The sequence below is a fragment of the Bufo gargarizans genome, chromosome 5 (genome assembly GCF_014858855.1).
Source record: "Bufo gargarizans isolate SCDJY-AF-19 chromosome 5, ASM1485885v1, whole genome shotgun sequence".
NCBI classification, from domain to species: domain Eukaryota; kingdom Metazoa; phylum Chordata; class Amphibia; order Anura; family Bufonidae; genus Bufo; species Bufo gargarizans.
The window spans coordinates 37,844,723-37,872,603 of record NC_058084.1 but is presented as its reverse complement, the minus strand read 5'-3'; the positions used below and the strand labels follow the sequence as shown (position 1 = coordinate 37,872,603).

General features: G+C 46.1%; 1 protein-coding gene across 1 annotated transcript; it reads right to left on the bottom strand.

Annotated features, from left to right (window-relative positions):
* Nucleotides 1-27,881, bottom strand: RAD21 (RAD21 cohesin complex component). The gene is made up of 14 exons (XM_044293428.1): nucleotides 27,592-27,881; nucleotides 16,995-17,157; nucleotides 16,782-16,911; nucleotides 10,646-10,745; nucleotides 10,418-10,524; nucleotides 8,678-8,881; nucleotides 8,202-8,330; nucleotides 7,992-8,114; nucleotides 7,583-7,806; nucleotides 6,782-6,929; nucleotides 6,152-6,324; nucleotides 5,906-6,043; nucleotides 3,987-4,070; nucleotides 1-2,625 (listed from the first exon to the last, which is right to left on the bottom strand). The coding sequence occupies exons 2-14, from the start codon at nucleotides 17,136-17,138 to the stop codon at nucleotides 2,434-2,436; spliced, it is 1,896 nt and encodes a 631-aa protein (XP_044149363.1). The 5' UTR covers nucleotides 17,139-17,157; nucleotides 27,592-27,881; the 3' UTR covers nucleotides 1-2,433.

Sequence of the window (27,881 nt, the reverse complement as noted above, 5' to 3'; positions counted from 1 at the left end):
TATTACTTAACTTTCCTTTAATGCCTTAATACTAAAAATGTGTAACTATTTACAGGAATATTTTACATTTCCTACTACAAAAGTAGAATAAAAGCCAATAAAAAAAAAAATACCCCCAAACCCCCCATAAAATAAAAGATAGGGCTGTCCATAAAGACATCGCCTTGTGTTGTAATTCTGGAGACCCCACAAGACATAAATAAAAGTGTAGCCGTGTCCTCACACGTGGAGCTGCCATTCTGCAGGCGAGGAGCGCTGCTCCGCAGTTTAATAACCCGGGCTCATTTAGCATTATACTAAATGTTGCGACACTTCGTTATTTTTGCACACACACACACCGATACAGAGATGGGACCCGTCACTCCTCCAGACCGCTATTTCAGTCATTTAAAGGGAGACTACAGTTCCCCATCTAAAGTTTTATATAAAAGAGAAATATCAAGTTTGATTGGTTGGGGTCTAAGCGATGAGACCCCAACCAATCACTAAAACAAGACTTCAGAATCCCATGGAGCGCCGCCTCTCCATGCTGAAGACAGCCTCAGAATTTCTATGCAGACAGTCTTTGCTTTTTATTGTCAGCAATAATACAGCGCTCAATGGGGACGAGGGGATTTATAAAAAGTAGTGCAAAGGAAAACTGCTCTGTTGCCCATAGCAACCAATCTGCTTAATTCTCTCATTGTCCCAAGGAGCCCCAGAAAACGAAAGGTGGAAACTAAGCCAGTTTTCCTTTGCACCACTTAACAAATCTCCTCCAATGATTTCATCCTCGTTTTAGTGATCGGCAGGGGGTCTCGGCACTCAGAACCTCAGCAATCAAAACCTTTGATACACTACTGTGAAATATTAGTTACTTTTTACAGTGAATTTTTTTTTTAGAATTGTTGTGCCGTTCCTCGGTTATTCTTACTGTAAATTTGTGAATAAGCTGACAACAGGATGCTACCCTTTTCATCGTCAAACGGGTGTGCATCTACACAGCCCGACTTTCAGCACCAGACTGTAGGGACACGCCCTTGACCGATAACTAGTTCTCACTTTAGGCAGATTTCCAGGATGAATAAAGGAGGAACAGAATGTAGAATTCTATGAAAATATGCTTTAACGTGGTGACAAATACATTTACTAAAACCCAAGTCAGGAATGTTGACAGGTCCCATTATACACAAACACACACGTGTCCATGCAGCAGCATTGACCAGAAAAATGTAGTCACCATAATCTGTTGGTCACAGAGACGTCTGGATATCACATTGGCGGTCTGACCTCGGAAGACCTTTAAATAAGCACTAGAGCCCAAACTCCTTTTGTCCTACTCAAACTTTTACTAGAAATCGAACAATCTAAGGCTACTTTCACACTCACATTTTGTGCGGATCAGTCTTGGACGAGTGTGAAAGTAGACTAAGAGAAGCACCATAAAACCAATGATGTATGCTTCAGTTGTGGTCATTTCCAGTAAAAAAACATCTGAACAGTGCCAAGGGGGCTTTGATTTCTACAGAACCCCATTCATTCTGTAAACTGACAGTGATTTCAGATAAGAGACTTCCTTGATATCTTCTCATATGTATCCATGATTTATCAAGACCTCATTTTGACTGATTTAGCTGGCCCACTGACAACAAGGAGATCTATATATGTGGAGATCTGCATGAATGTAACAATGAAGCCCATCGGCTGCAGTTCCTAAGACATCCCACGTCATCTCTTGTATATTACAAAGTGTCCCAACATTTCGTATTAACTTAACATGAACAAAGTTATTAAAAGTGGACAAGAACATGGGGTGATCATAAAATGGAGAGAAATGAACAAGCTGAACAGCAAAAGTTCAATCTTAAAAGTGATCATAAGAGTAATAAACTCAAACGTCTAGAAATTTAAAACCAAAAATTTGAGGTTTGAGCTTCTCATACAAAATCTTTTACCGGATATATCTGCTGCAAACTTCAAATCGACCAAAGAACATAAAAACGTGACCAAGATCTGACAAGTATAAAAAAACATTTTCCAGGTGAGTATAACGTGAGGTGGAAGAAGCGCGGCCATAAATACTGCACACCCCTGTCCTCAGCATTTCCTCACTGCTCTACCCTGGTTTTTCTTTTTTAACCTCAAGAACTTGTAAAATGAGTCTGTGACCAAGAACAAAATATATATCACATTCACCCATCCACACTTAAAACCCATTAAAAATAGATGTTACATGGAAGAGGAAAAAAAAAAAAAAAAAAAGGGGGCAAACTTTGTACATATTAAACCAGCCAGAAACCAAGAGAACAACCAGGGATGAGATCACCGACGTGACCTGGTGCTGACCGGCATGGCGCTCAGGGAAGCCTAATTACACCACTCTGCCATGCAAGCTCCAGCATACAGGTTCGTACGGGTTGTGAAGTCGCTTGCTTTGGCTGCTGTTGAAGCAAATCACACCACATGAAACCTTGGCCCCGGCGTGGCGATGATGTCACTGTAGGGCTCCTCCTGGGTAAGTTCAATCGCCTGTTGCTTTTTAAGGACGAGGAAGCTGTAGAACTTGGCTGCCGCTTGCTTCCGGTTTGTGTTTCGACACAGGTCAAGCAAACTTATGGATTCTGCACCAGTTCTGGCAAGGACTCTCTGCAAAATAAAAAGGAAAAAAAGAAAATGGCGTTTGTAAAACACTAGCAAAGATACACTACTATTAACAAAAGGTGCACGAGTGTATGCCACCTACACTCCATAGCTTTATTACTGTTCACCTGTCACCGGGATTTTGTGTATAGAGCCGAGGACATTGGTTGCTAGATGGCCGCTAGCACATCCGCAATACCCAGTCCCCATAGCTCTGTGTGCTTTTATTGCGTCAAAAAAACAAATTTGATACATCTGCAAATTAACCTGAGATGAGTCCTGTACGTGACTCATCTCCGGGACAGGACTCATCTCAGGTTAATTTTCATATGTGCCTAAAGAGATAGATATCGTGAGACATAGGCTGCATTCACACGACCGCAAGTGTTTTGCTCTATATAGAGAATGCCTATTCTTGTCCGCAGTTGCAGACAATCGGACATCCTCTATATTTTTGGCGGGGCCGTAGAATGGAACAATGGATGCGGACAGCACACCGTGCGCTGTCCGCATCTTTTGCGACCCCATTGAAATGAATGGGTCCGCACCCGTGCCGCAAAATTGTGGAATGAATGTGATCCATTCATACGGTCGTGTGAATGCACCCTTATAATTAGCCTTGACCCAGTTCTTCTCAGCCTGTCAATTGCTCTGCAACTAAAAGGACACAAATCTACTAAAAAACCTTCTGCAGGCCGCATCTTTTGGGTCATTATAATCAAAGCTGTTCCTACCATATCCACAGGTAACCTCATTCAGGTAGAGAGGAAAAAAAAACAAAAAAAAACAAAAAAAACAACTTTCCATTAGCAAAGTAAACTTCATTGTCTATGCATGTGGTTGTAGAATAAGGATAAAGTGCAACAGGATCATTTGTGAAATATTCATTCTGCCAAAAACTGAAATCAGAGCAGATGCAAAAGCCCCTGAAACCAATCGTATAGGATCCAGAGGACAGAACATTACACAGATGTTCAACATTTTGTGGCTAAATGCAGCAAAACAAATTTCTGGAGCTTCCCCGACTGCTACCACTGGACAATATGCCACCTGTAGACTGTAAAAACCAGTGTTGCCAACATCAGAGAACGAGAGCCTACAGTGCACTTATCGTTAGCATAATCTGCAAGGATCAAGTTCATTACATACACCATATACATAGCACATGCAGATTTATAATTGATGAGGATGACCACTCCACATGGTAAGGGAGAGCTTCACTCATCCATTAGTGCAGTATTAGAATACTAAATACACAAGCAAACTACACATTTCCCTCAAGCTAATAAACACCAATGGACTTGGCCATGACGTCAGTGAGGGAAGCGTTTATCACCCACTAAATGGGGTGGAAGGGGGCCCAGTACCTGAAGGCCGTGCAGCATCTGCTGGGTCCTCTTGTTCCAGCGCCTCTCCTCCTGGTCCTGCTCGGTCCCTGTGGCATCCTCCTCCTGCAGAAACAGCAGTTCTGATTAATATTCATAGAACAACAAGTGAAGGAGAAAATGAATTCATATTTCTCAATATCTCACGAGCACCGAACCCTCATTCTAAACTACCTGCCCGTCTGCTACACAACAGATGAGTCTCCTGTCTGTGCTGAAAAAAATATTTAGCAAAGCAGATTTTTTTTTTTTATTGAGATGTTAAAATCACAGATGTTTTTAGTTGGCGGGAAAGATTACGACAAACCATTTTGTCATTTCAGGAGCACAAACACAGACGGGCGACTGCCTGTGCCAATCGTCTAGAGATACTAAATATATAAGCTGCAGTTTACGACTAAAGCCAATAAATACTACAGAACAGTGAAGGCAGAGGGCACCAAGTAAACGACCCAAAGAAGTGGCATAGATCCATGAAAGCTAATTTCACGTTAGAAAATTTGTTCATACTTCGTTTGGTGGTAAAAGCAGAATTGCGTTATGGATACCGTTACCAAGGAACATAATTCTAGAGGCATTACGTTATTATAGAAGTCTATGGGATGCAAAACGGATCTGTCCTGTTTCCGTTATGCAGGGGAGTATATGCCTCTAAAGGCATTCCACTATGCATTCCGTCATAGAATTGCCTTATGGTCCGTGGTAATGGAATCCATAACGCAATTCTGCTTTTTCCAAACGAAGTGTGAACCAATTTTAGAACATGAAATTCGCTCATCGTTAATGAAAGTAACAATATTGAAGTGCACACCGATAAATATCAACTCACGGTATAAAAATAAAAAAACGCAACTGCTAATACCTTATTAAGTGCCAGATTTTAGGGTGGGCGCACACACACACACACACACTAGACTAATGTTGGTTGACCATCTGTGGTGTCCCGACTCTCCCACAATGGCAGATCGGAAAGGAAGGATCTGTCATGTTGTACTTTAAAACAGCCAATTCTGTGTTATGGGAGGCATGAGCTTACTCCCCACAGATAACACAGCCAAGAATGGAGGAGGGGGGGGGGGGGGGGGTCTTTAGGAATAGCAATCAGCTAAACAAGCATTTTGCTGGCCATACATTTCACCTAACTACTTCCCAAAACACACCTGCTCGGCCAAGTGTGCATTTGTTCCCCATAGGGAGTTGGCGTAGGAGAGACGCTCTAGCTGTTGCAAAACTACAACTTCCAGCATGCACTAAAAGCCATCCAGGCATACTGGCAGTTGTAGTTCTGTGACAGCTAGAGCGCCGCAGGTTGGGCATCCCTGTCCTGTTTTCCTTCCTTTGAAGGATATCTGGCTTTCACTGTGTTGAAGACCCATAACTGGGGCTCCACGGTTATTTTGCATATCACTGTTCCCAGGGAGCTTTGCACTTTGGATTGCTGTGTCAAGACTCTTAAATGAGGCTCCACAGTGTTTTCTGTAGCTGGTCTCCCTAAGATCAGCTATTGTTTTGTTTGAGTGTCCTACAGTAAGGATGGGACCTCAGACACTACATTGTTAGATGGTCCTGCAGGTTTGTCTGACAGATGTGTGAAGCCAAATTTAGACTTGCTTAAAAAGTAAACAGCTCAGCAGAACACTCAGCGATATCACTCAAACCATCGCTCCCATGAGAAGATCTTATTACATTAGTAATAAAGAACATCCGTCCTCTATTCACTAGGATCTGGTAAAATGAGGGAGAAACAGTTTTTCCTCAATGAGTAATATTTCTTTATGGTTTTTAGTAAATTTCCAGACTGTACTGCAGCCCTCACAGAACGGTAAGGTTATGTTACAACTCTGTTCCCTTTTCAAGTGGGTTAGATATAGCACATCCACATCATGCATAATGATACAAACCTCCTCCTCCTCTTCATCCTCTTTGTCCTTTTCCTTCTCAGGAATAAGGTTGAGTTCGGGAATTAAATCATTGATATTCGGGGGCTCCTCCGGAGGAAGCTCCACTGGTGGCATCTCTATCTGTGGCTCTGGCTCCTGCTGCATAAAGAAACCGCAAGGAATATAAATTTACAAATCAAAACATAGATTTCAGATCTATAAATTATGCAAAGAGGCATGAAATACGGATTTAATTGTTACACTCACAGGAATTAATGGTTCTGGTTCCATTTGTTGAGAATCACGTTTCACACCCTGCTGCAGTGGTTGAGGAGGTGGTGGTGGTGGAGGTGGTGGCATCACCGTCTCATCCAGCTGAGTCCTGCTTCCCTCCATCATGGACTCCTGTAGTCTACTAGCTTCCTCCAATATGGGCTGATCTGCATTGCAGGAAACAAGACTTAATTATACTAGCTGGTCAGTTTATACCATCATCCTCACTAGCAGTGTCACCTTTCAACCTACAAGGTCCTGATGCAATTCAGCACTGTGATGTATGTGCACACAGAGTCTAAACCCTGGGCCTGATGTATACAATGGAACAATACACAACAGATGTCTAGCTCCATTCACCGAGCATGCCAAAAGAATGCTTCTTGGCCTTCGTTGTACCGGTAAGTCCGCATACTGTTTTACTGTATAGGAAGGCATCCAGTCCTTTTCCAATACGCGGGATCACTGCAAAATGTTATTTTTTTTTTTTTAACGTTCCATGGGTGACAAGCCTATACCACTGCATGTTGGGAAATATGCCTTACTTCAAGGCCCAATGAAAAGCTTGAAGGCAGTACAGAGGCTTACTGGAACAAAGCAAAAGTTTTAAGAGGTCGCACATACCAATAACATCCTGCTGCCTCATCTCCTCTCTTGGGACGTCAGGATTTTCAAACTCCTTAAGGAACTCATCTAAGTTGTCGGCTTCACCACCTTTCCTCCTCTTTCTGAGCTCATCCGGTACCAAAGGTGTGAGGCATCGGGTGAACAGCTTATTATAAAACAAAAAAAACACAACATACATTGAATACAGGGATCACTCAAGATGCAATGGCTTCAGGACACAATATTTTCAACTTGCAATGGTTTCTTCAGGGCCATCATATGTTAAACCAGACTCCACATACAATGTCTCAGACACCGATCCAACCAATGTGGCTCTCTCTAGAAGAACATCTGTATTGGCTGGCAGGTATCTCCTCTTCCAGTACATGTATTGACCCCTGTGCCAGGATGAACTGCTCCTTTGGAGGTCAGGTGAAGACTACTCCATTTTATTTTCCTAGTACATTGTGTGCAATACAGGAATATGGAGAAGCTCCTGTCCTTCATTGAAAGCGATTTACTACTTCTAGGATCTTTTCCTAACCATTCTATGCAAGGACTTACATTATCTGTCCTATCAGCTTATTCTTCATTTTCTCCTATTTTGGAATGACACTTGGGTCTTTGGAACCAATTATTAGTTTTCCATAGAGTTATAGACTCACGTTACAATGGTTTCCACATACAATGGTCACCTGTAACTTTAGGGACCACATAATTAATGTATTTGTCTAATAAAACTTACCCCATTCTAACTGGGAATAAATACACAACAATCCACACAGAGCGAACACATACTAAACAAGGTTTATATTTTACCTTCAGAAGTCTGGAGTTCCAGAGAGGCTGAGCAGGCAGAGAGAAGAGCTTCTCCACACCACCTGTCTCCTTCCACATCATCAGCTTCTTTGTGGGGGGTGCCAGGTCCAGAGTGGTCACTATGTCAGAGTAGTCACTCAGCTGGGCACGGATGGTCTTGCTGTCCAGCTCCTTAACACTGTCAACGATCAGCTTCCTTTTTCGCTTGGCTTTAGTTTCCTTAACTAAAATATTGAGCGAGTGATAAGTCAGTAAAAAAAATGACGCAAAATGTTACTAGAATAAAAATTTCAGATGCAGGACCTTTGTTGAGGAATAGTTATATTAACAGACTAAGCTGCATTCCCATCCGAATAAAAAAAATTAATACTAATTAAATGTATATAGTTAGACGTATTTAAATTGTCACCTGTAATGTCAATAGGCTCCAGTGCAAACGCTTCCTCTTCATTAGGTACCAAAGTAGTCTGGTCAGTCATGGTTGGCAGGGGCTCCACGGGATCTACGGAATCAGGACTGTCTGGTCCACCCACTGAAACAAAGATAAAATGGACATTGAGTATTGTCTGCATCTCTGAGATGAAAGCATCCACAGCATGTGTAGGAGGACGATACTCACTTGAAACAACATCGTCGTCATCCAGGTCATCCTCGTGAGCAGGCTGCTCTGGCAGAGCAACACCTTCCTCTGGAATAGCTGGTGGGTCGTCAAAAATACCACCTCCATCATTGCTCAAAAGTTTATCATCTAAAGAAACAGAACAATAAGCTATCAGAACCACTAGTGACAAATTCATAACCTAGTTATATTACAGGTATTTCTAATGCGGATGTATATAAGGGTGGCATTTTACAACTAGAGACTAAGAATATATATGGCTAATAACAGGTCTCAGGGAGGAGAAGAAAAGCAGACTCCTAGTTGAAGCCAGTGTAGTCCTGAGGGGGAACACTAGCGCGACCCTATGCACGGTGACAGGCAGGCTGCCGTGTATGCACATACCCTCAGCCTGTCAATATATACATGCGATTTTAAGTCACTCATTAACAAGCCAAGTAACAAAACTTTGGGAAACTGCAGGTAAAGATCCGTACCCAGGATGCCGCCATCATTGACCTCTCCAAAATTGTCATCTTTATACTGCTCTTCAAACTCCAGGTGGTTGGTCTTCTCGGTCAGCTCGCTCGCGTTCTGTTCAGGCTCCAATAAGAGGTTAGTGGCACTGGTGCTGACCAACATGTCATCCTCAAAAGCACTACCTTCTCGCATCATCTCTCGGTCATCCATGCCAAAGTCACCTGTAAAATGGAGGTCTCTTTACTCTCTGAATGTATCCCTCGGCCCAAGCCACTGTGCTAAATTTGGTGCATGTCCAGACAGCCTAAATTTACACCAGCGACAGGCTTACATCTACCCCATTGTATTTTTCTTGTGACATTTTACTAATAAAGGTACACAAATGAGCACATTCCGGATCTTACAGCAAAGCATCCCTTGGATAAAACTTAAATGGATCATAGCTTCTGTTGTTGGCTCGACATTGTCACCTGTCAGCAGCTCTTACACAGCAGCAGTATTCAGGAGTAAATGTAGAAACTGAACGCCAGCTCTGAGGACGAGTGGTCAGTAAGGAAAAAGCCCCACATACAAGTCTTTGAGATCATTCTCCCCAGAATGCCTGTGTCTTTTGCATTATGGTTATGCTCTTACACATGGTTGGAGAATTAATGCCACATGATACATATTCGTGGCATTAGGCTACTTTCACATATGCGGTTTTTGCAGTCTGGTTTGGAGATTCGGCATGGGATCTCAAAACCACAGCAAATGCATCAGTTCGAATAATACATAAATGAACATGCTGGATCTGGCACTAAAATCCTTGTAAGGCCTCTTGCACACAACTATGGCTTTTTCCGTATTTTGTGGGTCGCAAAAAACGGATCAAAAAAATACAAATGCATCCGTGTGCATTCAGTTTTTTTTTTTTTGCGGAACGGAACAGCTGGCCTCTGATAGAACAATACTAGCCTTGTCCGTTATGTGGACAATAACAGGACATGTTCTATTTTTTAACGGAACGGAAAAGGAAGGCATACAGAGTACCTTTTTTTTTGCGGACCCATTGAAATGAATGGTTCTGTATATGGAAACGCAAAGAGAAAACCGACATGTCCAGTCTCCCACGCCGCACAAAAAAAAACTGTCCAGCATGGGAACGCAAAAAAAACAAAACAGAATGCATTCTGGTGCACTCCGTTCCGCTTTCTTTTTCAGTTTTGTCCCCATTGACAATGGGGACAAAATTAAGCGTTTTGCTCCGGTTTGGACCCTCTGCCGGATCTCAGAACCAGAAAGGAAAACACAGATGTGAACATCGCCTTAGGCTACTTTCACACTAGTGTTTTGGCTTTCCGTTTGTGATATCCGTTCAGGGCTCTCACAACTGATCAGTTTTGCCCTAATGCATTCTGAATGGAAATGGATCCGCTCGGAATGCATCAGTTTGCCTCCGATCAGTCTCCATTCCGCTGTGGAGGCGGACACCAAAACGCTGCCTGCAGTGTTTTGCTGTCCATCTGCCGAAAATGTGTCAGGACGGATCCGTCTGGCTCAATTTAAGTCAATGGGGACGGATCCGCACAATAGAAAACGGATACATCTCATGATGGATCCGTTCTGGCTATTTTACAGCTAATACAAACTGATCCATTCATGACAGATGCATGCGGTTGTATTATAACGGATTTATTTTTGAAGATCCATGATGGATACACCAAAAACGCGAGTGTGAAAGTAGCCTTAGATGTGGCTGGAGAGAAGAAACCACCTACCAAAATCATTGTCTTGAAGAATGTTAATGTTTCCAACCTCCTCTCTCATGGTGATTTCTTCCACTCGACTCTGGTTCAGGCTGAACTGCTGGGCCACATCAATGTCACTTAGGAAAGAGAAAAACATAAGGTCACTTTCCTGCCACAGAGGCAGTCACAGACTGGTCATTCCGTCTGCCATGCTGGAAGAATACCACTGAGGCTAATCTGATAAGTTTGAGTGCTTACTCAAGATCTGGCAAAGGCTGGTCAAAGTCATGGAACTCCTCAGGCAGTGTGATGGCATTGTATGCGGCTTCACGATTTTCCTCCGGTAAATCCACCACACCTACAACAAGCGTTATTTGGGTTATTTAATAATCAAATCATTCATTATAGAGCGCCACCATATTCCTCAGCCCTTTAAAAATTCTGAGGGTTCATATATAAAAAGCGAGACATCACAAAATGACAGGGTAACAAATAGGAGTGAAGACTCTGCTCGCAAGAGCTTACAATCTAGGATGAAACCCCAAACTAAACCTTTGAATGAAACTTTAATATGATGTCCCTACCAACAACTTTCTAATATACTTAATTTGTAAAAGATAGGCACCCCTCCTTCTGGTATGTAATCAAGACACACAATGTATTAAAGCAAAAAAACAAAAAAAAAAAAAAAAAAGGTTAAAATATTTTCAAGTAATCGTCCCCACAATTAATCAAAAATATACATTGATTTGCATTTCCCAATACACCGCTTGACATGTATATAATGAATATAGTGAATAGCGATATCCCAGTAGTATAAACATGATCAGTATTGGTGTAGTTAATAGACTCCATGACCATCTGTTACACAAACCATATATCGGGAATGAAGCGCTCAATGTCTTGAGAATGAAGCGATATAGGGAAGATAATAAAGGTCGCGCTCCACTGCATCATTGATAAGCAACAAAGTCAGGAACACGACTTGTAAGTTGTAGAGGAATCCATATCGCTCGTTTTAGCAACCAGCTATAAGAGGCTTTCGGGGCTGTGCACTTACCCCAGCCTTTGTGTAACGTCTTTGGATGTGGTTGCAAGCGATGTCAATGGTGCTCAGCGGTCTGCTGTGCGAGCACGTGTCAAAAACACTTTTTAATTCTGCTGCTGCTCGCAGAATACTTTGTTGTAGTTAGATACTGCAGCGCTCAACAAGCCGATTGCTTAAAAGACAGAATAGCTATCCTATGAATGTCGACATTCCAGCAACCTCTATTCATGTGACCTATAACGCCAGACGTTTAGGAGTTCCGATTCCTTCCTCAATGGCTGTATGCCACATCAAACACTTGCCTAAAATTTTTATTATAGATGGCAGAGGTTACTTGTTTATGGCCTTTTTGAAGGGTTGATATCACATCGTCCGAAAACCCCGGTAAATTTTTAATAAGTCCCTTTCAGAATCCGTTAACTTTAGCCAGTTTATTTTCAGGCTCAAAATTGGACCCAGAGACAGCAGGTCTGGTCTTGGGAGAAGAGTTATTGGATCTTCTAAGGCCAACAAGGTTAGGACAGAAAACCATGCTTGTTTTGGCCAGAACGGGGCTATAAGAATCACTTTTGATGACCCCATCCTGATCTTTCTGAGAATAGCGAGTGTGCGAGAGTGATCTGGGACAAGGAATCTACCGCATTCGGATGGTCTGCTGGATCCCGGGAGAAGGATGTTGGAGCATTTTTCACGTGGCAAAAAAGGCCTATTTAAGGATATTACCACTTCACTGTCAAATCCAGGAAAACCCTGTTTTTTTTTTTTTTAGGGACCACTAGCTTGGGTCTAGGTAATGCCTGCTGGGGAAAAAAAAAAAAAATCTGCCGATTGATTATTATTTTTTTGACTCTTAGGTGAACTGCTGAAATTGATAGGAGAAAATCCTGTTGGAAAGACTGAAGTAGAGGGTATTTTGTTTACCTCCCCCTTTTGCCTTTTCCTCCTTTCTGATAGGACCATCTTCCCGATTTTCCCTTGTCCTTTGATTTTGCTGGAACTTTTTATGAAAAAAAGTTTTCTTGGGCTTTCCTTGTGGAAAGCCTTTTTTGTCTGCAGCCTTTTCAAAGGATTTTATCTAACACCGGGCCAAAAACATAAGACCCAGAGAAAGGAATCGCACACAATTTTTAGATGCAAGGTCACCCGACCAGTTGTTTAACCATAAAGCTCTTCTTGCCGTATTTAGAAGTACTTTGTTATTTGCCGCAAACCTGACTGACGATGAATCTGCTACGAATGCAGTTACCATTTTTTAGGAGAGTAATAGATTCCAGTATATCCTCCCTGGGAGTCCCCAATTTTAAAATGGTTTTCCAACTGGGACAACCACAAAACCTTAAAGCTTGCCACTGAGGTAGCGGCACTGTTAGTTGAGACTAAAGGCTGCTGATGTCTCCCACGTTTTTTCCTCAAGATACAGTTGCCTTACGATCCATTGGTTCTTTTAGCCGAGATGAATCTTTAAAGGGAATAGCTTTTTCTAGCCACAGGAATTTCCATTTTCAGGATTTCCTCCCACAATTTTGTCTCCTCTTTATCAAAGGCCAGGCGATTCTTAAAATTCTCTGGGAATAGAGACTCTTTTCCACATCTTCCCATTCTTCTAATATAATTTGTTTTAGACTAGAATTTATAGGGAAAATATTTTTGCTATTAAGCCTGCAAACATTTCATCCTGAACTGATCTTTTTTGTTGTTCGTCTTCTATGTCCATAGTTTCCTGAATGGCAGTAAGAAGAGTCCATATAATCTGATAAGCAGTATTTCCGCTGCTCATCATAGGACGTGGAGGCTAAAGAATCTAATTCTTCTTCATCGCCCGACTGAGAATATTGTACATCGATATCCTCCGAGTCGGAATCCAAGACGTCTCTAGGTATGACTGATAACAGGAGGGGTACAAGTGATGTGTCAGATGCTTTTACTTCTTCCCTCTAAGGTCCGTTAAGAGAGAAGGCTGATTTTTCATTATTTTATTGATACAATCCACGCAATTTTTCTGTGCATGTATCCTGAAGCCTTTTGTTGCAGGTAGCACATCTTTTAGGCTTCTTTTCAGATTCCACCTTATGAGTAGTCTTTTTTCCCCCTAGTAAACATGACAAAGAATTTTTTTTTTTTTTGGCAAATTTTTTTTCCCTTAAAACCCAAGTCTGTTTTTCCTACTCACATGACCCTGGACTGGAGGCTCTGGGGATTGCCCTCTCCTGATATATAAGAATTCATATGTATGGACCCTGTTGCTAACCCCCTTCAGGTTTAAATGCCCTCAGCACTTACCCCCTCCTGTTGCCGCGATGCTCCTCCTCTTCCTTTCCAGGTCTCATTCTAATAGTCAACCGGATAGGACGCAAGGCCGGTAAGCCAGGCCTCAAGCGTCCCACTCCATGAGAACCGCTATAGGGCGCCGCCATCTTGTTTCCGGGCGTCTGTGTGGAACACACATGCGCTCCAACCACTGAAGGAATCCACTATGGGGGCAGCCATCTTACTTCTGGTTGCCCTTACTTTGACGAAAGTGACGTCAGACGCGCCGTGATCCTGACACCTGCCTGCCCCAGAGCCCCACGAGGTTGCAGCTACCAATCCGCCCACAGCAGTATATTCCAACCTGGAATTCAGCCCCATGGCAACAGGTACCGGAAGGGCTGGGGAGGCTAAGTGACCCCCAGTTTAGGAGGTTTTAGCTGGGGGTCCAGAGAAAGGAGAGGAACCCCGATCTGGTCCAAAAAATTCCAGAGACCTCATCTCTGCCCCGTCCATTATTGGGACAGGAAACACTGGTGTTTGTGGTGGGGAAACTTTTCACCTCCGTTTCCGGTCCAAATAGTGGGCGGAGAGACATCCTCCATGTGGTGCTGTCATGGAGGACGTCCTGGCAAAAACACATATGCAAGATAGAAACCGCTGAAAAAAAACTGCATCAATACTGCAGATATGGAAGAGTATAAAAATATTTTCATGCAGGATTCGTATCTATATAATGTTTTATCTGATTGATGTAGATAAACACCGTATACAAGAGGTAAATATACAGAAAAATAGTATGGAAGTGTGGAATAGTTTTTTTGACCCATGTACATGTCTTAGGTCTGTTGATACTAATGATTCCGGTCCAGATTTTGTAAATAAAAAAACTGTATAAATGAGCCAAGTGTTTGATGTGACATACAGCCATTCAGGAAGGAACCGGAGCTCCGAAACGTGTCTGGCGTTATAGGTCACATTAATACAGAGGTTGCTGGAGTGTCGACATTCATCTAAGGATAGCTATTGTCTTTCAAGCAATCAGCTTGTTGAGCGCTGCAGTAAATAACTCTACAACAAAGTATTCTGCGAGCAGCAGAATAAAATGCGTGTTTTTGACACGTGCTCGCACAGCAGACCGCTGAGCGCCATTGACATCGCTTGCAACCACATCCAAAGACGTTACACAAAGGCTGGGGTAAGTGCACAGCTCCTTATAGCTGGCTGCTAAAACAAGCGGTAAGGATTCCTCTACAACTTACAAGTCGTGTTCCTGACTTTGTTGCTGATCAATGATGCAGTGGAGCGCGACCTTTATTATCTTCCCTATATCGCTTCATTCCCGATATATGGTTTGTGGAACAGATGATCAGAGTCCGACTATTAACTACACCAATACTGATCATGTTTATACTACTGGGATATCGCTATTCACTGTATTCATTATATACATGTCAAGCGGTGTATTGGGAAATGCAAATCAATGTATTTTATGATTAATTGTGGGGATGATTACTTGAAAATGAATTATATTTTTTTTACTTTTTAATACCTTTTTTTAAATTGTGCCCTGCTTACATACCAGAAGGAGAAGCTCTTATCTTATTTATTTATATCTTTTACTCTGGTTGTTTGATAAGTGCACCCCTCAATATCCACTGTGTATAGTGTGAGCCCTGCCGCTGACCAATTGATATACTTTATTTTGTATTTTTCTTAGGGTACTTTCACACTTGCGGCAGGGTGATCCGGAAAAACGTAAGCCAACTGATGGCATTTGTAAAACTGATCAGGATCCTTATCAGTCTTACAAATGCATTGAAATGCCGGATCAAAAACGGATCTGGCATTTATTTTTTTCGGACTGCACATTCCGGTACTTTGAATGCTGGATCCGGTACTAATACATTCCTATGGAAAAAAAAAAGCCGTATCCGGCATCTCTTCAGTTTTTTGGCCAGAGAAAACCGTAGCATGCTGCGGTATTATCTACGTCCTGAACAGTCCAAAATACTGAACTGATGCATCCTGAACAGATTACTCTTCATTCAGAATGCATGGGGAAAAAACGGATCAGTTCTTTTCTGGTATAGAGCCCCTAGAACGGAACTCTATGCCGGAAAAGAAAAAAAAGCTAGTGTGAAAGTACCCTTAGTGTTTTTCCCTACCTAAACGGCACCATTCACTGTGCGCTTAAAACTCAGTTCTCGGTACCACGCTGACAGCTCGCTGTACGGAGTGTGAAATTTATGATTGGGCAGCAGCGCATATTGCTGCTCCTGCCCACTGAGGTTTATTAATTATTACCCTGTACTATGCCAGGATTAGCTGAGCATAGTACAGCTGTTATCCAGTACATTCCAGAACTCAAAGGGTTACACAGCACCATAAATCAATATAAATGCTATGCGACCCCAGCAGTGCTGGAAGTTCAGGACGGGAGCTGCTGTACAAGTCCGCAGCGTGACGCCTCTGAAAGTGTCCAGCACAGAGTGAAAGCGAGAGTCACACAGCTAGACAAACAGTTAACCCTTTGTGACAGAACAGCTGAATATTATTTATAAAGACCAATTTTTAGCCCAGAATGAGTAAAAAGCAGAGAAAAAAAAAAAGCCACCACACAATTGCCCCTGAAGGTGTACATAGACTTTGCTTACACATCAATATACTTTCATGGTTCCTACTTCCCATTTATTTCAGGATTTTAAGCTGTGAACTGCTGTGCCAGGCCCGTGTCCAGACCCTGATTGGAGACTGATTACATGCCACCTTACATTAGAACAACCGCAGATACAATCTCTTTACAAATTGAAATCTAAATGTCTGAAGGGATCAGGTAGATGCGGATCTTATCGCACCCGAGACGCTGTGCGCACTACATCCAGCATCCTGCTCTGAAGCGATAGCGGAAATGTCATGTCACAGGGGCAGGGAGATAAATTGCAAAGCTGGTCAGTTAATGGCGGACAGAAAAAAAAATAAATAAAAAATAATGCATTGTTTAATCTGCACTGTTAGAAGAAATTACAGCTTTCCATTCTGATGGAAAATTACTTTGGAGATAAATAGATCAGAAAATACTGCAGAGCCTTTACTTACCAGGCCGAAAAGCCATCTTTATTTTGATAAACGCTTCATTACAGTCGGCGAGGAGGTACTTTGCCTTCCTGTGATAGATCCTCACGACTCCCAAGAGCAGGTGACCAGACGTACGCAGAGCCATCTTCACCTAGGACAATGACAAGGACTTGTCAGAGGCAGAAGCACAACCTGTGCAGATGCAGCCGAGTCGCACTGAACACGTTTTATTACCTTGGGGGAAATGATGCTCTCCACGCTGCTTTCCAGGTTGCACTCAAACACGTGGGCCTTGGTCAGTTTCTTGTCCCAGTGGGCCGCCAGCCAGATTTTGGCTAGCGGCCCTCTCTTGCTCAGAACAAAGTGTGCGTAAAACATTTTCCAACACTTTAGTTACCTAAAAAAAAAAAAAAAAAAGAAAGAAAGTGATTTTTACATGTTAGTGTGACTTTTTCTTTCCCATGGTAACCATTAAAGGGGTTTTCCGAGATTTTAACCTCTGGATAGGTCATCAGTATCTGATGGGTGGGGGTCCACCACCCGAGACCCCAGTCAATCAGCTGTTTGAGAAGGCACCGGCACTCACAGTAGCCTTTCCTAGGCAGAGTGACAACATGTTCATCGTTCACATGGCCTAGGAGCAGCTCAGCCCCATAGAAGTGAATGGGACTGAGCCCGATACCAAGCACAGGCGCTATGCAGTGTACGGCGCTGTGCTTGGTGAGCGGAGAAGGCCGCAGCGCTCACAGGCACCCCAATGTCTTCTCAGTTGATCAGTGTTGGACCCAGTTGGCAGACCCCCACCAATCAGACACTTATCACGTGTCCAGAACATAGATCCTCAGTATTAACATGTCAGAAAACTCTTGTAAGTTTATCTTCAATTTTCCGTTCAGACCCCTGCTATTCAGTTTGTAACCTGCTCCTATTCTCAGACGTGCTAGTTATCAGGGGTTACGACCACGCTGCGATCCAGCAGCGGTGGCTGTGACAGACTGCAAAGGCACGCATGCGCAGACGCTCCCGTCCACCTCATATCTGCCCTGTAGCGGTGGTTGTAACCCTTGGAGATGTACAGTGTATAGTGGGATGGGAAAAATAAATGTCACTCACAATATGGCGATATTAACCATCACAAGACATTAGTGCCTTGTATTAACTCTCTACATGATAAATGCCATTTGCCGAAGTGAGACAGTAAGCAGCTACAGGGATTGTACAGAAGACCGACCAGCGCTGTATGATAATGTCCCGATATGCCGAGAGGCATCACATGGTGCCTCCTTATTGGCACACAAGTGTCACGCTGGGTTCACACCTGAGCGTTTTACAGCGCGTTCCTACGCGCTGTAAAACGCACAACAGGCAAGAACCAATGATTCCCTATGGGCATGGTTCTCACCTGGGCGTTTTACAGCGCGTACGATCGCGCAGTAAAACGCCCGACGCTCAAACAAGTGCTTGAGCTTTTTTTTGGGCGTTTGTCGCGCGTTCCCGCACATAGAAATTCGGGAACGCGCGACAATGTGTGAACGCCAGTCACTGTATGCGCGATTGTAAACGCCCATACAATCGCGCATACAGAGCGCTCGTTTCAGAACGCTCAGGTCTGAACCCAGCGTCATGGCCACATCATGCCTCATGGTCAATTAGACTGGCAGCCCTGTAACTGGCATACATCATATGCATCAATAGCGAACAAAGGCTGAATACGGTGAGCGTCCTATAGCTGCACAACCGGCAGCAGCCGACTCATTCTGGCGTCAGTGCAAAGAAAGACACGGGGGGTTTAATAGAACAGAAAACACGCCATTCCTGTTGCAAGTTCTAGATCTAGAGAAACGAAAAAAGTTAATTAAATTTACATTTAAAGCTACAACACGTGATGGTACTTACACACTAGCGTTATTCTTTTCCAGCATTGAGTTCCGTCCTAGGACCTCTATACCGGAAGAGAACTGATCAGTTTTGTCCCCATGCATTCTGAATGGAGAGCAATCCGTTCAGGATGCATCAGTTCAGTCCTTTCACGGTATTTGGATGGAGAAAATACCGCAGCATGCTGCAGTTTTATCTCCGGCCAAAAGTACCAAACACTTGCCGGAATGCCGGATCCGGCATTAATTTCAATTGAAATGTATTAGTGCTGGATCCGACATTAAGTGTTCTGGCAAAGCAGATGCGGTTTTCCGGTCTGTGCAGACCTTTACAAATTAAAAAAAGATAAATAACAGATCCATTTTTTTTCCAGATGACACCGGAGAGATGGATCCGGCATTTCAATGCATTTGTCAGACGGATCCGCCTGACAAATGCCATCCGTTTGTACCTGGATTCCCGGAATCCTCTGCTGCAAGTGTGAAAGTACCCTCAGCCAGGATTTCTTTGAGATGTGCATACAAATATAGGTCGGCAATGAAAGCAGCCGCAGTTGGGACCCTCATACAGCTGCAAACAACCAAAAACTTCCTTCAACTTCTCAAATGTATTTAAAAAAAATAAATAAAAAATTATAGAGAGATATAGATCTCTATCATGCATGTATAAAAATGCCCTCCTAAAAGGAACATTTTTCTCTAGGACTCCATCTCTGGCTGCAGACACAAGGGTGCCCCATCGTGACATCACAAAACCAGCAGTTTATGGGAAAGGGGCGGAGAGGCTTAGTAACCATTGACTAATGGGAGCCCATAACCTGTACGGTGCTGAAGGACCTGCAGGAGGAGACCGGAGCAGTTCCAAAACAAAACAGGAATAGGTGAATTGGTTGTACGGCTGCAACGATTAATCGATGTAATCGATTATATTCGATAACTGGATTCGTTGTCGACGAATCCAGTTATCGAATAATCGCCGATTCGTTGCTATGCGGGCGGTCGCTGCATCTTTATTTTACCTTTTTACAATGACGCTCCTGTAACAGCCAGGCAGAGCGGACGGCGGCGTAACGTCACTCACGTGACACGCCTGCTCCGCCTCCTTCATTCATGAAGTGGGCGGAGCAGGTGCGTCACGTGAGTGAGTGACGTTACGCCGCCGTCCGCTCTGCCTGGCTGTTACAGGAGCGTCATTGTAAAAAGGTAAAATAAAGATGCAGTGATTAGTCCGACATAAGCATCGGGGCCGGGGCTGTTATGGGGAGGGGGGTCTGTGTATAGCACTGCTATGGGTAGGGGGGGGGGGGGGGTCTGTGTATGGCACTGTTATGAGGAAAGGGATCTGTGCACTGTTATGCCCATAACAGTGCACAGATCCCCCTCTCCATAACTGCGCCGCCCACAGATCCCCCTCTCCATAACTGCGCCGCCCACAGATCCCCCTCTCCATAACTGCGCCGTCCACAGATCCCCCATAATAGTGTCGTCCACAGATCCCCCATAATAGTGTCGTCCACAATTTGTTTTAATATGGCCTTTGAACATATTTTTTCAAGTAAGATCATATAAACCTCTCTGTTTTGTAGGGCTGCAGCTAACGATTATTTGAATAATCGATTAGTTGCCGATTAATTTCTACGATTAATCGGGAAAAACGACAAAATTACAAAACAGAGAGGTTTATATCTTACTTGAAAAATTATGTTCAAAGGCCATATTAAAACAAATTGTGGACGGCGTAGTTATGGAGAGGGGGATCTGTGGACGGCGTAGTTATGGAGAGGGGGATCTGTGGACGGCGTAGTTATGGAGAGGGGGATCTGTGGACGGCGTAGTTATGGAGAGGGGGATCTGTGGACGGCGTAGTTATGGAGAGGGGGATCTGTGGACGGCGTAGTTATGGAGAGGGGGATCTGTGGACGGCGTAGTTATGGAGAGGGGGATCTGTGGACGGCGTAGTTATGGAGAGGGGGATCTGTGGACGGCGTAGTTATGGAGAGGGGGATCTGTGGACGGCGTAGTTATGGAGAGGGGGATGTGTGGACGGCGTAGTTATGGAGAGGGGGATGTGTGGACGGCGTAGTTATGGAGAGGGGGATGTGTGGACGGCGTAGTTATGGAGAGGGGGATGTGTGGACGGCGTAGTTATGGAGAGGGGGATGTGTGGACGGCGTAGTTATGGAGAGGGGGATGTGTGGACGGCGTAGTTATGGAGAGGGGGATGTGTGGACGGCGTAGTTATGGAGAGGGGGATGTGTGGACGGCGTAGTTATGGAGAGGGGGATGTGTGGACGGCGTAGTTATGGAGAGGGGGATGTGTGGACGGCGTAGTTATGGAGAGGGGGATGTGTGGACGGCGTAGTTATGGAGAGGGGGATGTGTGGACGGCGTAGTTATGGAGAGGGGGATGTGTGGACGGCGTAGTTATGGAGAGGGGGATGTGTGGACGGCGTAGTTATGGAGAGGGGGATGTGTGGACGGCGTAGTTATGGAGAGGGGGATGTGTGGACGGCGTAGTTATGGAGAGGGGGATGTGTGGACGGCGTAGTTATGGAGAGGGGGATGTGTGGACGGCGTAGTTATGGAGAGGGGGATGTGTGGACGGCGTAGTTATGGAGAGGGGGATGTGTGGACGGCGTAGTTATGGAGAGGGGGATGTGTGGACGGCGTAGTTATGGAGAGGGGGATGTGTGGACGGCGTAGTTATGGAGAGGGGGATGTGTGGACGGCGTAGTTATGGAGAGGGGGATGTGTGGACGGCGTAGTTATGGAGAGGGGGATGTGTGGACGGCGTAGTTATGGAGAGGGGGATGTGTGGACGGCGTAGTTATGGAGAGGGGGATGTGTGGACGGCGTAGTTATGGAGAGGGGGATGTGTGGACGGCGTAGTTATGGAGAGGGGGATGTGTGGACGGCGTAGTTATGGAGAGGGGGATGTGTGGACGGCGTAGTTATGGAGAGGGGGATGTGTGGACGGCGTAGTTATGGAGAGGGGGATGTGTGGACGGCGTAGTTATGGAGAGGGGGATGTGTGGACGGCGTAGTTATGGAGAGGGGGATGTGTGGACGGCGTAGTTATGGAGAGGGGGATGTGTGGACGGCGTAGTTATGGAGAGGGGGATGTGTGGACGGCGTAGTTATGGAGAGGGGGATGTGTGGACGGCGTAGTTATGGAGAGGGGGATGTGTGGACGGCGTAGTTATGGAGAGGGGGATGTGTGGACGGCGTAGTTATGGAGAGGGGGATGTGTGGACGGCGTAGTTATGGAGAGGGGGATGTGTGGACGGCGTAGTTATGGAGAGGGGGATGTGTGGACGGCGTAGTTATGGAGAGGGGGATGTGTGGACGGCGTAGTTATGGAGAGGGGGATGTGTGGACGGCGTAGTTATGGAGAGGGGGATGTGTGGACGGCGTAGTTATGGAGAGGGGGATGTGTGGACGGCGTAGTTATGGAGAGGGGGATGTGTGGACGGCGTAGTTATGGAGAGGGGGATGTGTGGACGGCGTAGTTATGGAGAGGGGGATGTGTGGACGGCGTAGTTATGGAGAGGGGGATGTGTGGACGGCGTAGTTATGGAGAGGGGGATGTGTGGACGGCGTAGTTATGGAGAGGGGGATGTGTGGACGGCGTAGTTATGGAGAGGGGGATGTGTGGACGGCGTAGTTATGGAGAGGGGGATGTGTGGACGGCGTAGTTATGGAGAGGGGGATGTGTGGACGGCGTAGTTATGGAGAGGGGGATGTGTGGACGGCGTAGTTATGGAGAGGGGGATGTGTGGACGGCGTAGTTATGGAGAGGGGGATGTGTGGACGGCGTAGTTATGGAGAGGGGGATGTGTGGACGGCGTAGTTATGGAGAGGGGGATGTGTGGACGGCGTAGTTATGGAGAGGGGGATCTGTGGACGGCGTAGTTATGGAGAGGGGGATCTGTGGACGGCGTAGTTATGGAGAGGGGGATCTGTGGACGGCGTAGTTATGGAGAGGGGGATCTGTGGACGGCGTAGTTATGGAGAGGGGGATCTGTGGACGGCGTAGTTATGGAGAGGGGGATCTGTGGACGGCGTAGTTATGGAGAGGGGGATCTGTGGACGGCGTAGTTATGGAGAGGGGGATCTGTGGACGGCGTAGTTATGGAGAGGGGGATCTGTGGACGGCGTAGTTATGGAGAGGGGGATCTGTGGACGGCGTAGTTATGGAGAGGGGGATCTGTGGACGGCGTAGTTATGGAGAGGGGGATCTGTGGACGGCGTAGTTATGGAGAGGGGGATCTGTGGACGGCGTAGTTATGGAGAGGGGGATCTGTGCACTGTTATGGGCATAACAGTGCACAGATCCCTTTCCTCATAACAGTGCACAGATCCCCCTTCCCATAGCAGTGCCATACACAGACCCCCCCTCCTCCCCATAGCAGTGCCATACACAGACCCCCCCTCCTCCCCATAGCAGTGCTATACACAGACCCCCCTCCCCATAGCAGTGCCATAGACAGATCCTCCCCCCTCCCCATAGCAGTGCTATACACAGACCCCCCTTCCCATAGCAGTGCCATAGACAGATCCCCCCTCCCCCTTCCCCCTAACAGCCCCGGCCCCGATGCTTGCATCTTTATTTTACCTTTTTACAATGACGCTCCCGCTCCTGTAACAGCCAGGCAGAGCGGACGGCGGCGTAACGTCACTCAATCACGTGACGCGCCTGCTCCGCCCACTTCATGAATGAAGGAGGCGGAGCAGGCGTGTCACGTGAGTGAGTGACGTTACGCCGCCGTCCGCTCTGCCTGGCTGTTACAGGAGCGGGAGCGTCATTGTAAAAAGGTAAAATAAAGATGCAGCGACCGCCCGCCCGAATAGCAACGAATCGGCGATTATTCGATAACTGGATTCGTCGACAACGAATCCAGTTATCGAATATAATCGATTACATCGATTAATCGTTGCAGCCCTACTGTTTTGTAATTTTGTCGTTTTTGCCGATTAATCGTAGAAATTAATCGGCAACTAATCGATTATTCAAATAATCGTTAGCTGCAGCCTTAGTTGGTTGCTGGAATTTATATTGTAGTCAGACCTTTCAGCATTTTACTTAGCCCCAACCCCCCCCGTGTTTGACCTACCTGAAATACAAGAACCATACTTATCTGGTCAGGCTATGGAAAGGGGTCACATGGGCTGCTGACTGGCCTCAGCAGTGATGTGTCCCCAAGCACAATGTCACTTGCGGGGGTCACATTGCACTTGAGGTCAGTGGTTGCAGCAACAAGTGACCCTATACCTAGCCTGGGCCGGGAGCAGAAGTCAGTCGGGGCACAGGACCAGGGCAGGTAAGTCAATCTTCTATTAGGTCAAACATGCTAGCAGGGCAATGGAAAAACCCAGGAAATCCTGGAAAACCATTGAAATCGGCATGACAGGTTAGGGCTCTTTCACACTTGCGTTGTTCTTTTCCAGCATAGAGTTCCGTCGTCGGTGCTCTATGCCGGAAGAATCCTGATCACGATTATCCCCATGCATTCTGAATGGAGAGAAATCATTGAACCCATTGAAAGGCATTAATCCTTAAGCTAAACGTCGTTTCAGCGCATTACCGGATCCGCCTTTTAGCTTTTTCTGAATGGTTACCATGGCTGCCAGGAAGCTAAAGTCCTGTTTGCCATGGTAAAGCGTAGTGGGGAGCAGCATACTTACCGTCCGTGCGGCTCCCGGGGCGCTTCAGAGTGACGTCAGGGCGCCCCACACGCTTGGATGACGTGATTGCATGGATCACGTCATCCATGCGCGTGGGGCGCCCTGACGTCACTCTGGAGCGCCCCGGGAGCCGCACGGACTGTAAGTATACCGCTCCCCCGCTACTACTATGGCAACCAGGACTTTAATAGCGTCCTGGCTGCCATAGTAACACTGAACGCATTTTGAAGACTGATCCGTCTTCAAATGCCTTCAGTTCATTCGCGTTTTTCCGGATCCGGCGTGTAATTCCGGCAAATGGAGTACACGCCGGATCCGAACAACGCAAGTGTGAAAGAGCCCTTAGCTACGCCCACCGGAGTGGTGGAAAGATCACAAATTTTGCAAAACTTTTTCTCATTAAAGAGGACCTTTCACTACTCTACAAACGAAAAACTAACTATACCTGTGGGCAGAGCGGCGCCCAGGGGTCCCCCTGCACTTACTAGTAAGTCTGGGCGCCGCTCCGTTCGCCCGGTATAGGCTCCGGTGTCTGCGCTCCCTCTGACTGTTTTCTTGTAGGAGGCGTGTCCCTTGCTGCACTGCTGGCCAATCGCAGCGCACAGCTCATAGCCAGGCTATGAGCTGTGCGCTGCGATTGGCCAGCAGTGCAGCAAGGGACACGCCTCCTACAAGAAAACAGTCAGAGGGAGCGCAGACACCGGAGCCTATACCGGGCGAACGGAGCGGCGCCCAGACTTACTAGTAAGTGCAGGGGGACCCCTGGGCGCCGCTCTGCCCACAGGTATAGTTAGTTTTTCGTTTGTAGAGTAGTGAAAGGTCCTCTTTAAGCTTAAAAAGCTGCAAAGCCATTTTTTAAGCCAGAACTTTGAAGAGCAGGCCGTGCACGGTTTAAGGGCTCATGCACGCCAACGTATTTTCGTCCCGTGTCTGTTCCGCTTGATTTTAATTTTTTTGAGAACCGCATGTGGAACTGTTCATTTCAATGGGTCCGCAAAAATAAATTTAAAAAGAGTTATTCCATATGTCAGTTCCGACAAGGATAGGACTGTTCTATTAGTGGCCGGCTGTTCGGTAAAATACGGAATGCACGTGGATGTCATGCGTGTTGTTTGCGGCCCGCAAAATCCATAAGGTCGTGTTCATGAGCCCTGACAGCAGCACTGGAATAAGCGGCCCCGAGGACTGAGCAGTACCGATGGGGCAGAGGACGCGCGGCTTCACTGAGCTCTGCTCAGATAAATGCGAGTCAACAAGTGCGCTGCCGGCAGACATCCCGGGTGACTGGTTAGGATCTGACTCTCCGTACAGGATAAATATGGATTTTTTTAATAGTATGAGATTTTGGGACGAGGCAACACCTGTGATCTTTATTTCATTATTGATTATTTTTAATATGGGGGAGGAGATTGAATATTTAGGTTTTTTAGCTTCTAGTTATTCTAAGCCGGCTTCTCCCATAGACTGCAATAATCTAACACTGCAGCCTGTGGGAAATACGCTGTGGTCCTATTATGGAACCATCTGTGTGGAGGCCTGGGGCTGCCTAAGCAGGGGAGCTGTTTGGGGCCCAGTAGTGCAGCGCTCCCGGGGAAAGACTGCCAAGATGACGCGGTCACAGCTGACCATGGCATCTTGGGGGTTAAATGGGTTTTATGATGATCCCGGCAGCGCACTTGTTGACTCGCATTTATCTGAGCAGAGCTCAGTGAAGCCGCGCGTCCTCTGCCCCATCGGTACTGCTCAGTCCTCGGGGCTGCTGTCAGGGCTCATGCACACGACCTTATGGATTTTGCGGGCGGCAAACAATACGCATGACATCCACGTGCATTCCGTATTTTACCGAACAGCCGGCCACTAATAGAACAGTCCTATCCTTGTCGGAACTGACATATGGAATAACTTTTTTTGTTTGATGAGGCAAAGGAAATGTCATTATATATAAAGTCTCCGAAAACCCCTTTAAATGTCCACGATCGGCATCATTGCTTTATGCACACAGCAGGGTTGTCAACTGTTCACAAATTTCTGGACAGTCTGCAAATATAGGCGATTTTTTCTCCCGTGTACATGATTTATTTATTTTTTGGGGGGGGGAGCTGGAGGTACTTTACTAGATTATTTGGGTGGTAATCTGCGTCATATTACAGCTCGGAGTAAATGCTGGTAATGAGTTCTTATCAGTACACTGAGCTACAGACCTGGATTACTTATAGTCATCACGGTTTTCCAATTTGTCCAGGGGGAAAAAAAAAAAAAAAAAAAAAAAAAAAAAAAAAAAAGGACTGCCCGGTGGCACCTGTCCGGCTTCTGAGCGAGCTCCATGTTTTGTCGGGCAGTGAAGACACATTCTCAGGGGATTGTGTCCTGCGCACACACTGTACTGCGCAAGCGCTGCAGTCCTATGAGATTTCAGGGCCAGTTGTGTCACGGAGGCTCTGGGTGCAACTGCACCGCCCTCATTACACCAAGAGGCTAATGTACATATTATGAACCCTGCGACCACCTGTGGAGATGGGACAATCAGCGTTACATTCTGCAGACACCTCGCAAGTCAACTGGACTGCGGCAGACACGTGTGGTGACCATGGCATGGTCAAATGCAAGACCTCCGTCCATAACTTAACATTTGCTATCCAGCAGGATGTCAGCACATGATGGGAGTTGTAGTTCTAAAGCAGCAGGTCACCAATGACCTATACATCAGCTAAATCCATCTATAAACCGCTCTCCACTGACTTCAATGGGAAATCTGGCCGACACTTCACAATGCTGGATTCTTCCAAAAATAACCATCAGGAGAAAAATATAAAATAAACACATCAGACCAGCACATATGGGTGACAGGTCAGGCGGCATATCCAGAGCAGAAATCAGACTTCTGCTCCCGGTTATCAGGGCCCTGCCGCCAGGATCTCCGATATGTCACGGCTCAGTGTAGTCGGCGACACTCGGTGCAGGTCCCTTTAAGTAGAACAAGCCCGGGCCTGTCCCCCCCACCACAGGAGGAGCCACAGGTGGCCGCCTCACGTACACCGGGCAGAAGACCGTGCGGCCTCCAGTCCCCGGCCTTGTCCGGGCAGTATCCCCACATATGTAACGGGCAGGCTGGAGGCGGCTCGTAGAAGAAGCCGAGGATGCGAGCGCGGCCTCCTCCGCCTGCCGACAGCCCGCCATATTAGAAATCCGCCCCGGGGAGGACTCCGAAGCCAAGGCCGCGCCTATATCCCGCTAACCGCCGCGCTCCGGACACTCGCGCAGACACTTACCGCCGTGTGCTGGCCTCCGGTCTCCCTTGAGGCGGCCCCCGCTCGCTTTTAGCCTCCCTTTCCGCCTCTCCGCCGCTGCCAGGTCCACACTCAAACAAACAAGATGGCGGCCGCGCCCCTTCCTGCCGCCCAAACAGCGCGTTCAAATCCGCAGGATGTTTACTGATGAAATAACACAGGGAGCGAACGTCACCATAGAGAGGGGGAGTGGAGCGGGCCAGAGCGGCGGCGTGCGCGTGACGTAGGTTGGAGGGCGGGGTTACGGCGTAGAGATGCCGCCATCTTGGTGC

Excerpts from the sequence above, each read along its gene's own strand:
- RAD21 (XM_044293428.1), bottom strand. The coding sequence starts at position 17,138 with ATGTTTTACGCACACTTTGTTCTGAGCAAGAGAGGGCCGCTAGCCAAA. Across the intron at positions 8,882-10,417 it reads TCTTCAAGACAATGATTTTG|GTGACTTTGGCATGGATGAC; the intron begins GTAGGTGGTTTC and ends TCCATTTTACAG. Across the intron at positions 8,115-8,201 it reads TGACGACGATGTTGTTTCAA|TGGGTGGACCAGACAGTCCT; the intron begins GTGAGTATCGTC and ends TCTTTGTTTCAG.